Genomic DNA, 12,203 nt, shown 5'->3' with positions numbered 1-12,203 from the left:
CCCCCCCCCCCGCACCCTTTCTTTCCCTCCTGTCTGCCAGCACGTTCTCTCCAGATTTCCTCCCCTCCTCTCCTTCATCTCCTCTAGTCCCATCTTTCTCCACTTTCTCTCCCTGCCTTCTTTTCCGTTCCCCTGGCTCTGCCCGGCCCCTCTCCCCGGCCTCCTCTCATACCCTCACCTCCTGGCTTCATCCTCAGCCCTGGTTCTCACTTCCTCCCTGGTTCTCACTTCCCTGAGCCTCCTCTTTCCTCTCACGTTTCCTCTGCCCTTCCTGGATCCCCCTCCTCACCATCTTCCTATCCGCAGTCTCCCGGCTCTTCACGGCCCCTACTCTCTGTCACCTGTCTCGTTCCTTCCCCTCCCCTCTGCCTTCTCCTCGTGCTCATTATCACTAATTCCTTTTTCCCACCTTTTACCCCCTCCCTCTTTCTCTTTTCTCAGCTCTTCTGTCTCATGCTCCAGCTCCTCACCTCTCTTCCTACCACCTGTCACCTGTCACCTGCACCTTCCCTCCTCTCCCTTCAGGGCTGCCCACTTCTCCAGCCTCTCACCTCCTTTTTCTTCTCCCTCATAGCCTTCGCCTGTGACCATCACTCGCCCTACCTGGCCCTCTATCCCCCTTATATATGGCCCCCCATCCCAAGGCCGGGCATCAACCCCGCCCAACCTGTGTAGGCCCCGCCCCAACCACACAGACCACGCCCACCACAGCCCCGCCCCCGCAGGCCCCCTCTCACCACGCCCCCACGGGGTCCCACCCTCACCCCTGGCCCCGCCCCCGGGCTGGCCCCCGCCCTTGGGGCCACAGGGTCGACCGACCGACGCACAGCAGACGTAGCGGCACCACCAGTCACGTGGTCACGTGACGCGCTCCAACATGGCGGCGCCGTGGGGCCGGGGCGTCTCTTCCTGACAGGGCGGCGCGCACGGACGCGGCCGGTGCCGGCCGGGACGCCTGACCCCTCAGCCTCGCTCCCCTGCTCGCTCGCGCCGCCGGCTCGCGGGGCCGCCGCCCCCGCCGGCCGGGGCCATGCAGGAAAGCCAGACCAAGAGCATGTTCGTGTCCCGGGCCCTGGAGAAGATCCTAGCTGACAAGGAGGTGAAGCGGCCCCAGCACTCCCAGCTGCGTAGGGCCTGCCAGGTGGCGCTCGGTGAGTGAGCCGCCCCGGCCTGGCCCGCGCCGGCCTCCCAAGGCCGGCCGTTACCCCCCGGGCCCCCGGGCCTCCTGGCCTCTGCTTCCCCCAACCCGAGTCCCATTCTCCCGGCTCCTTCCGCCTCCTGCCCCCGGGGGAGCTGCTGTTGGGGCGGCCGGGACTGGCCCAAGGTCACCTAGCAACTTGGTGACAGCCAGAGCTGGTTCTCCAGCCTCCTTGCCTAGGGCCTTGCCACGACTTCTTGTCCCGTTTCCTGGTTCCTCCCCTCAACCATCTCAAGTCTTCAGAAGCCTTTGCTCTTTAAGTTTTCCCTTTACCTGGACTGTTCTGGTTGGGGTTCTCCCACGTAAGCGAGCAGAGCAGGTGACAGAGCTGCCCAGGTGGTGCTGAGGAACCCCAGAGGCTTGGTTTGGAAATGTCCCACTGGAGAACACTTGGGCTCTGAGAGCTCTTCGCCTCGAAGGCATGTAGGGTGATCTGTGTTCCAGGCATTGGACAGTGTGCAAGACATCTATTCATTTTAGGGCGGGTCCCTAAAATAAAGGTTCTGCCCAGCAAAGATACTTGTCTGATTTGTTCAATGCGGTACCCTGTGCACCCATGACAGTGCTTGGCACACAGTAGTTACTCGGTAAATATTTGCTTGTTGAATGGATCCATGGATTATGGAAAGAGAGACGTCTCTGGCTTCTAACTAGGTAAAAGCTTGGTAGTTGACGCCAACATCAGTCTCCTAGCTTTTAGGTACTTATCAAGTGCTGGTGTACCAGGCACTGAGGACATGGCCGTGAAGGAGAAATGGAGTCCTTGCTTACTTCTGTAGACCTTACATTCTGGTAGAGCAGATCAAACAATACTAATAAATACTGCTGTGAGAATAAAAGAGTAAGGAGTGATACCGAGGACCCGAGGTCGGCTTTAGATCGGATGATTAGGAAAGTAGTCCTTCCTGAGAACGTGACGTTAGAGCCCGGTTCTGAAAGGCAAGATGTGTCTACCATGTGGAGTTTCAAGAGGAAAAAGTTGTGGGCGGGGGAGCACCAGAACATTTGGCCAAATCTGTCTTCCTGCTAATTCACCACCCTAATGCCTATGCAATTCCATGTTGGGATCCTTTTTTTTTTTTTTTTTGGTTTTTAGAGACAGGGTTTCTTCGTGTAACAGCCTTGGCTGTCCTGGATCTCGCTCTGTAGACCAGGCTGGTCTCCAACTCACAGAGACCCGCTTGCTTCTGCCCCAGGAGTGCTGGGATTAAAGGCATGCACAGTCACTGCCTGGTCCCCTGTTGGGATCTTTTTAGAGGGACTGTTTTCCTAACAAATTGAATAAATAGAAAGGCAGATTTTCTGTTACAGTCACATTTCTCCATTTGGTACAAGGAGAGAGTTCACTTGAGACCTCGGAATGGACTTGTGAGCTTTGCACTTCCCTGTGGAAGGTCCAGGCCGTGCGTGGGAAGCATTTGAGAACCCGTAGTGCCATAAAGTGTTGTTGGTAGGAGGTGCTGGCTGCCTGTGTAATCCAGAAGCAGCTAATCTTACGAAATTTGGGGTCTGTGGAAGGGATTTACTGAGACCTAAAGTTTTAAATCTTTTCTGTTTTGAAAACCAGGGCTGAGAGTTGGGTTTTGTTTTATCAGGAATGTAGGGTAAGCATTAGAAAAGCAGCTTGTGAGTTAGGCATGAGCCTCAGGTTGAAACTGCCTGCACTCCATTCTTGCCATTTATTGTTCAGAAATTTTAACATTAAATACCACATTGCTAAGGACCTATTTATAAAATTATCGGGTGACCATAACATTGACAGATTATTAGATATTCTTGGATCATGTTTTTTTTGAGAAGTTCAGAATTTTCCAACTCTGTAGAAATGCACATTTGAATTATTGTACGTGTGTGTCCATATGTGGGCATGCATACATGCATGCGCACTACATACACACATGGATGTAAGAAATGGCCTCAACAGGAAGTAACTTGACTCTAGGTTATGTGAAATTGGAGGGATGGCTTGTTGTTACCAGGGATTAGGGAGCTCACACAGGCCTGGTTTAAGGGAGCCATCATTTAAGAGAATAGCCGTGTACATAGTTAGTGAAAAGACTTGCTTTTATTTCTGAACAGTAAAAACATCACAGAGTACGTGGTGTTCCTTCACTCTGTATCTCAAGGCCTTGTCTTGGGTCTGAGTAATCCCACTTAAGAAGAGAAATGTGTTCAGCATGAGTGTGAGGACCAGCTCTCAGAACCCACGTACAGACAAGCCAGTCAAGTGCCGTGGCTGCCTATAGCACAAGCACTTGGGAGGTGGAGCTAGAGGGTGCTTGGGGCAAGCTGGTTAGCTAGCTAGCTGAAAGCTCTGGTTCAGTGGGAGACACTGCCTGGTTCCGTGGAGAGTGATCAAGAAAGACATCCAACCTCAGCTTTGGGCCTCCGTGCACACAGGCGTAGACACACATGCACACATGAGTACACACGTGACCATGCATACCATGAATGTGTACCACATATATGCACAAAAAAGAGGAAGAAATAAGGAAAAATGGATGAAGCGAGGAAGTGGGTAAAAAGTATAATGTGTTTTATTTATTATTTATTTTTTTAAAGCAGGATTTTTTTCTCTTGCTTTGCTTTTTTTTCTAATGATTTATTTTTATTTTATATGCATTGATGTTTTGCTTGTTTATATGTCTGTGTGAGGGTGTTGGATCCCTTAGAACTGGAGTTAAAGAACAGATAGTTGTGAGCCACCATGTGGGTGCTGGGAATTGAAACCTTGGTCCTCTGGAAGAACAGGCAGTGCTCTTAACCACAGAACTCTCTCTCCAACCCCCAAAAGTATAATGTGTTTTAAAGATAATGTGTAGATTGTCATTAATTATGGTAAGAACTGTAAGTGACCAATGAAAGCTGAAGTGCTTGGATGATAAAGAGTCCTTACCAGGAACTGTTTCTGTGACAGGTTTCTGCCAGTTACAGCAGAGTGGGGGGAATGGGGGGGGGGGCGGTGTTAGGGCTTCAGGGCTGTAGCTCATGTCTGAGAAGCTCTGAGCCTTTTGGGATTCAAGACCTTCTGGGTTCAAATCACCTGCCTTTACTTGCTGTGTTTATACTTAATTTTACATGTTTGTCAGGGTTACTGTTAAGATGAAGTTAGACGAGGTGGTGGTGGTGGTGGTGGTGGTGGTGGTGGTGGTGGTGGTGCACGCCTTTAATCCCAGCACTTGGGAGGCAGAGCCAGGCGGATCTCTGTGAGTTCGAGGCCAGCCTGTTCTGCAGAGCGAGATCCAGGACAGGCACCAAAGCTACATAGAGAAACCTTGTCTCAAAAAAAAAAAAAAAAAAAAAAAAAAAGATGAAGTTAGTTGGGCCCTCAGCAGATGCTTGCTGCCATGATTGTTACCACAGAGTCTGTAAGCACCCTAATTTGGTGCTTTTAACCTTGGTTAGGTCTTTTAGGAGTTACTTACTGATTTGCTTGGTTTGTAGATAAAATAAATAAGAGTGTAATTATGGGACTAGAGAGTTGGCTTTAGCAGTTAGGATTGTTAGGAGTGGTACTGCCTTTGCAGAAGACCTGGGTTCTATTCCCAGTACATACATGGTGGCTCACAACAGTCTATAACTCCAGTACCAAGGAATCTAACACCCTCTTCTCGCCTCTGTGGGCATTAAACATACACATGGTGTATATATATATGCACGTGTAGACAAACACTCATTCAAATAAAATAAAAATAAATAAATCCTTTCTAAAAAATGTGATTACATGACAGAAAGGCTGTGCTTGTTACAGCGCTGACTTGCTAAGTGCAGTGAAGACAGGAGTTGTATCTTGTAAAAGCGGGGATGATCAGGGTGGAACAGGAGTGACCTCAGTGACTCATCTCTCTAAATATCAATGTACAGATAGATGGTGGTGTCCTTCTAACTCTATCAGGAGAAAGAGTATTCTTCACCCAAAGACACTGTTGCTCTCGCTCCTTCAATGAAGCCTGGATTTGCATTAATAATCTCCAACCTTTCAATCCTCAATTGGGGAATTTGATTCCATACTTAAAATCTTCCTTTTATAATTGTCTTACTTAAGGCCCATCTTTCTCAGTGATGCCTCTTTATATTTCTGTTCTTAAATTGTATGGAGTTTGGAAACTTGACCAAAAAAAAAAAATCTTAAGTGTTTTTAAATTAAATATGGAAAGATTTGTCTACAGTTTAACTGGATCATCTAATGATCCTCTCTCTTCTCTCTCTCTCTCTCTCTCTCTCTCTCTCTCTCTCTCTCTCTCTCTATGAGATAGAGTATTTAATAATTTAATATGCAGAAAGTACTATGAAAGGGTCAAAGTGTTCTGTAATTGCTGTCATGCTCAGTCATCATAAAAATCTAAGAACAAACATGTATCTATTTTTCATATAAAACTGATTCTGTAGTTACATGTATTTGAAAACAGTTTTACACTCTGGTGACATTTCAGTGAAGAAATTGTTTTCTATAGCTTAACTCTAAGATCCGTTTGAAAGCTATGGTCAAAAAGATTGTTTTTCTTTTTTGTGTTTGTTTTTGTTTTTTCGAGACAGGGTTTCTCTGTGTAGTTCTGGCTGTCCTATAACTTGCTCTGTAGACCAGTCTGGCCTCACAGAGATCTGCCTACCTCTGCCTCCTGAGTGCTGGGATTAAAGATGTTCACCATCACTGTCCAACAAATGATCGTTTCTTTCTGCAGCATTTTACTCTTTGTTTTGCTGGGAGGTGGTTTCATATGAACACTGAGCTAGCTTTTTCTGATTCTTGATGTCTGCATTAGCAACACTGAGCTCTGTCCTACAGGTCCTGGAGTGGTGACTGTCTTGGGGTACCCATGCAGTGGGAAACAAAGGAGAGTAGTTTGCCCACAATTGTAGAGTGGGTAGGAAAGGAGGCTGCAACTGCCCTTTATCTAACCTGTGGAGGATGAAGTCCAGTCTCAGCATGCTGCTCTCTCTGCTTGATAGCGGAGTTTAGAGCCTTGTGGGTCATGGTGGCCACTGAGCTATTTGAGTGGCACACTGCAGGCGAAAGGAGGTGTGGGTGGAGGTGGGGACATCGTAAGCACAAGCAGGGCTGTCTCCAGGTTTAGCTGTACTGTGAGAGGATGAAGAGGTGGCTGGCTCATGGGTGGGGTTTGTTGGTTTTTTGGTTGAGCTTGTTTAAATGTTATTCAGAAGAGAGACAGTTACAAGATGTATTTATAAGCCCTAGTTGTGCATGAATAGTTAGCATTTAGGCCTAGAGAGTTTGTTCAGTTCAGAGTGTTTGTCTAGCATGTGTGAAGTCCTATTCACAGCACAAAAATCCCTCAAAACAAAAATGTCTTGTCACTGTTAGGAAGAACCTTAAGTGTGAAATTTGAAAAATGTTAAAAATACTGCTACTTGCCCAATATGGTACATACCTGTAATCTCAGCATTCTGGAACCTGAGGCAGGAAGATCATGATTTGGAAGCCATGCTCTGCTATCTATTGAGATTCTGTCTCGGAAATGACACATTTGATTAGGCATCGGGGTATACACATGTAATTCCAAAACTCAAGAGCCAGACAAGAGATTGCTGTAGTTTGAGGCCAACTTGATTTACAGAGTAAGTTCTGCACCAGCCAAGGTTCTATGGCAAAACTTTTATCTCAAAATCCAAAAATAAATAGAGTCATTAATTGCAATACTGTCCAGAATAAAGTCTTCAATTTTAGCAAATTCTGGTGTTTGTATTAGGAATTTTGTTTGCAAGCGATACACTTAATAAAAACTGAACTGGAAGCTTGGCGGTGGTGGTGCATCTCTTTAGTCCCGGTACTTGGGTGTTAGAGGGAGGTGGATCTTTGAGTTTGAGTCCAGCCTGTCTACAGAGAGTTCCAGGACAGCCAAGGCTACACAGAGAAACCTTGTCTTGAAAAGCCAAAAACTGAACAGGCAAGACTCATGACCTCTGCAGATTGCTCTTTAAAACAAACAGGGCTGGAGAGATGGCTCAGGGGTTAAGAGCACTGGCTGCTCCTCCAGAGGTCCTGAGTTCAATTCCCAGCAACCACATGTAGCTCATAACCATCTGTAGTGAGATCCAGTTCCCTCTTCCGGCATGCAGGCAAAACACTGTACACATAGTAAGTAAGTAAGTAAGTAAGTAAGTAAATAAATAAATAAATAAATAAATAAATAAATAAATAAATAAATATTTTTAGAACAAACAAACAAAAAACCAAGCTAGGCAGTGCATGCCCTTAATCCTAACACTCAGGAGACAGGCAGACTGTGGCTAGTCTAGTCTACAGAGCAAGTTCTAGGATAGCCAGGGCTATACAGAGGAACCCTATCTTGAAAAACAAAACAAAAAAAAAACTTAAAAAAAAAAACAAAACAAAAAAAACAAGATTAAAAAAACAAAACAATAGGGATTGGATTGATGGCTCATTGGTTAAGACCACAGACTATAAGAGGACCTGGGTTTGACCCCCAACACCTACATGGTGGCTCACAGCCATTTGTAACTCCAGTCCCAGGGGATCCAACACGCTGTCTGGCTTCTCAGGACCTTGCATACACATGATGCACAGGCATGCAGGCAAAACACCCATACACACAAAATAATAAAATAACTTAAAAAATACAAATCTCCATTTTTTTCCTTTTATTTTATTTTACAATACCATTCAGTTCTACATATCAGCCACGGGTTCCCCTGTTCTCCCTCCTCCCACCCCCTCCCTTTACCCCCAGCCCACCTCCCATTCCCACCTCCTCCAGGGCAAAGCCTCCCCTGAGGACTGTGATCAACCTGGTAGACTCAGTCCAGGGAGGTCCAGTCCCTTCCTCCCAGACTGAGCCAAGTGTCCCTGCATAAGTTCCAGGTTTCAAACAGCCAACTCATGCAATGAGCACAGGACTCGGTCCCACTGCCTAGTTGCCTCCCAAACAGATCAAGCCAATCAACTGTCTCACCTATTCAGAGGGCCTGATCCAGCTGGGGGCCCCTCAGCCTTTGGTTCATAGTTCATGTGTTTCCATTCGTTTGGCTATTTTTTTTTTCAATAATTGAGTAAAACCGAAATTTATTATAAGCCACAGTCATCCTAGGGACTTCCATGCTATATATATAGCCTCCACGGTTCTATGGGTTGTGGTCTGATTGTTCTTTAATTTTATATCTAGAATCCACTTATGAGTGAGTACATACCATGACTGTCTTTCTGGGTTTGGGTTACCTCACTCAGGATGATTTTTTTCTAGTTCCATCCATTTGCCTGCAAATTTCATGCTTTCATTGTTTTTCTCTGCTGAGTAGTACTCCACAAATCTCCATTTTTAAAAATAGATTTGTTTTTAGTGTGTTTGCACATGCATGTGTATAAGTACCCGTGAAAGTTAGAAGAGGATACCAGCTAGATACCCTGGAAGAAGAGTTACAGGTGCTTGTCATGGGTGCTGGGAACCAACCTCAGGTCCTCTGCAGAAGCAGACCATGCTCTTAAGTACTGAGCCATTTCTCCAGCTTCCTGCAGATTCCTCTTTGTTGAAAAGTTTTGTAGTGTTTCCAGGAGGGAGCTCACCTTACAGCAGCAGCCGCTCAACATTGTGTTGTGTTGGTAATTGACATGTATATCATGATTGGTGAGAAAGGCTGACCCTTTGCCTATAGTCCTATGGCCCAGAGTAACTAATCTAGCTTCTTGGTGCCTTGTTTCTGAGATGATGAGAATATCTACTGACCCGGCTTGAGTGAGCTAGCACCACTAGTGCCGTGAGCAGGGGCACAGGCTGGAACGGGTGATGACCCTATTGCTTCTCAAGCTTGTGTGGCCAAGGAAGAGGACCTGGTGCTCACTTCTGCCACTGAGTTGGTCTGTGGAGCTCAGGACTGACTGGCTGAGCAAATGAATCCAGACGCATGCTGTGTACTTGTAAATCTTGGGAGGGTGAAAGCAGTGCCGGGGCAGACAGCAGGCCTGTGAAAACGTGTGCTTCATCCCAAGATGCGGAGTCTTGAATAGCTCGGAGCTGGGTTTCCTTATCACGGCCCTCTGCGGGCGCAAGGGACCCACCAGGAGGAGACTGCTTGGCTTTCTTTCCAGTGAGGTTATCTTAGAAAATAGTTTTATATTTGCTCATTCACTCTTGGACTCTTCCTGCCAGGGTAGTTTTGGTTAGTGTGGCATTCTAGGTTTTACGGTTAGTGGGGAGAACAGGCTTTCTGTGGTGGGATGCAGAAGCTTTCCCCTCAGGGCTAGGGAGCTGTCCGTGCATATCTGTTGCTATTTGTTTTGTTTTTGTCTGTTATCCAGACCAATCTGACTCTCCTTCAGAGGGATGTCTTGGGTGTCACAGCTGGGATCATGATGCCAGAGGAGCAAAACAAACAAGGACTGTGCTCTGATGCAGCCAAAGTCACACCCTCTGGAATCTGTGGGTGAGGCCTGTCATGAGGACCTCCAGCTCTTCCTTCCTGGGCAGAGGAGGTGGAGTATGCAGAGGGAGCTAGAGCAGAGACAGGTGAGAAGCACAGGGCAGATGCAGAGAAAAATTCTGGGAGCATGGGCTTGGTAAGTCAGGTGCTGAGGGAGGCCAGTCAGGTGGGGACTGGAAGCATGGCTATCAGTCAGGAGACGTGGTCACCGATGGCCTCTTGAGTGGTTTGCGGGGAGTGCTGCAGGTGAAATCCACACTGGCATGGTCAGAAGTGAAAATAGGAGGTGAGGAGACAACCAGTGAGTGCAGGCTGTGTTTAGGTTGCTTTCAGGAGGAGGGGTGTGTGGCCCCTGCAAGGTTTTTCTTTCTTTGGTTTTGAAGCAGTCTTGCTGTTGGAGTGGTGGTTGGCCTGGTACTGGTGACAGTTCTTCCTCGGCCTCCCGAATGCTGGGATTATAGGCGTGCTGCCATGCACAGCTTTAGTTTTCTTTCTTTAAGGTGGAAGACACTTGGAATTTTCTAAATGTCATTGAAAAGGATCCACTGAGGGAGAGGTTAAATTTACACAGGTGTTGAGCACACACAGTGCCTGCTTCTGTCTGCTGTACGTTCTCTTGGGCACTGCAGACGGCGGCTTGCCGTGGGGTTTCTGCTCTGATGGGGAAGCAGGGGTACAGGACACATAGTGTGTCAAGGGTGGTCAGTACCCTGAGGAAGATGAGAAGAGGAAAGCAGAGTGACAGGTAAAGGGTTAGGGAGATGCAGAGTAGGGTGGTACCAGGTGGCAGTTGTTAATGATGCTCAAAGACCTCTTTAGAGCGGTGACATGTGAGCCTGGGACTGAAGGGAGCCATGGGATATAGTGGGGGTGGAGGATGCCATCCAGGGTTGTGGATGGGGAGACCAAGGGTTGACTGGGCTTAGATCATAGAGGCTTGGTAGCCATAAGGATTCTGCACTTCCCTCAAGCTGTGGGAGAGAGGTGAGCAAATGAGAGCCATTGGCTGCACTCTGTGAGCCACTTCCCACATGGCTTACCTCCTCGCTGCAGCAAGCAGCTTCTGGAAGGAAGAGTTCGTTTCCGTTCACAGTTTGATGGACCGTGCATTGATTGTTTCAGGAGCTTGAGGCCCTGATCACATGTCTGCATTCAGGGAGCAGTGAGCAGTGGCTGCTGATACTCAGCTTCCTCTCTCTCTCTCTCTTCTCCACCCAGGACTCCAGTCTGTAGAAAGGTGCTGCCCACAGTTAAGTGGGTCCTCCTACCTCAGCAACCTAATGTAGGCAGTCTCTCACAAGCATGGCCAGAGGCTTGTCTACTAGGTGATTCTAGATCCTGTCAGGTTGACAGTTTTAACTGTCACACACTCTAGGATAGCCCATCCGGTGGCTGTGTGGAGAAGAGCTATGGAGAGGGAGAGAGCAAAGGGAAAAGTCTGAAGCAGAACAGTAAGGCAGTTAAGTGTGGTGGTGACAGGAGCCTTATGGTGAGAAATGGTCAGAGTAACTAGTCCTGAGAAGATGAAGTCCCCAAGCAAGTAGGTAGGCATGGGTTCCCCCCATGTCCCCTCCCCCCACACAAGAGGATCAGAGGGTAGGCACAGGCAGGTCCCTTTGTAGGCTTGCTAACAGGAAGTTGAGGGAGTCTCCTTGTGATAACTTCTGACTTCTCTGTGAAGGAGAGGCTGCTACACCAGCTGTGAGGGAAGGATGTTATGATGCCAGTTAGTGGGAGAGACTGAGAACAAAGTATGGTCCTCATGGTGCAGGAATAGGATGGGAGGAACATACTATTGGTATTCAGGCTTGCTATGAGGCTGGGGATGGCAACATCTTAGACCTGCCTGTTGTTGGATGTCTGCAGAGGTGGAGACAGGTCACCAGAGGATGGGATTGTGCCGGAAATTGAGACCAGAGGTCAGAAGTCATGGCTGCTGAGTGCCTCTCGTTCTGACAGCAGTCCTGCTGAAGGGTCCACCTGGAAAATGTGAAAATGAATGCTCAAGTCAGTCATGGGAAGGGCTGCAGGACAGAGGAAAGTCCTTTGGGAGCATTTGAGTAGGACTAGCTGAAAGGAGAGGGGGTCATGCACAGAGACTAGCAAGGAGCTGCACGTGGCCCAGTTCCATACAGGGCCAAGAGTCAGAGTGTGACCAGCCATTGTAGGTGGATTTGGGATGGAGGAGCAGGTGGTTGAGAGACACTTGAAGGGGGACAGGGCTGATAAGATAGCAGGGATATGTGGCTGTCCTGTTAGAAGAGGTGCTCTGGGGGTCTGAGGACATTGGCCTATGATGGCCTTGTTGGGCAGGGTTGGATGTGAGGGTTGTGATGTCACTGTAGGGAAGGAGAGGGTGAGCTGCTGCCAGGTTTCTGGCGAATGGGGGTGTTGTTTCCGTAGGTAATGGCAACACCCAGAGAGGATCTCCGGGGAAATCTGTGACTTTCTAGCTGCAGCTGCCCTAGCCCAGGCCTCTCTCTCCTCTTTGCAACCTGCTCGTTTATTGCTGCTAGCTGCCACCTTGGCAGGAGTGCAGTGCTATTAGCATATGGAGTAGTGAAGTGCAAGGGTGAGTCCCCCCAGCTTCCCCTCTCCCTGTCCTCCTCTT

General features: G+C 48.1%; 1 protein-coding gene across 2 annotated transcripts in view; it reads left to right on the top strand.

Annotated features, from left to right (window-relative positions):
• The first annotated feature begins 862 nt into the window (after positions 1–862).
• Arfgef2 (ARF guanine nucleotide exchange factor 2) overlaps positions 863–12,203 on the top strand; it is an 85,746-nt gene continuing 74,405 nt past the window's right edge. The window contains exon 1 of one of the 2 annotated variants that reach the window (XM_076571137.1): positions 863–1,151. In XM_076571137.1, coding sequence (XP_076427252.1) covers positions 1,031–1,151 — 121 coding nt within the window. In that variant the 5' untranslated portion in view covers positions 863–1,030. The remainder of the gene's footprint in view (positions 1,152–12,203) is intronic. The other variant, XM_042276838.2, reaches the window with a different exon arrangement.

This window comes from Peromyscus maniculatus, chromosome 4, assembly GCF_049852395.1.
Source record: "Peromyscus maniculatus bairdii isolate BWxNUB_F1_BW_parent chromosome 4, HU_Pman_BW_mat_3.1, whole genome shotgun sequence".
In the NCBI taxonomy this organism is placed as follows: domain Eukaryota; kingdom Metazoa; phylum Chordata; class Mammalia; order Rodentia; family Cricetidae; genus Peromyscus; species Peromyscus maniculatus.
The sequence above is the reverse complement of the archived record's forward strand: the minus strand, read 5'-3'. Positions and strand labels throughout refer to the sequence as shown.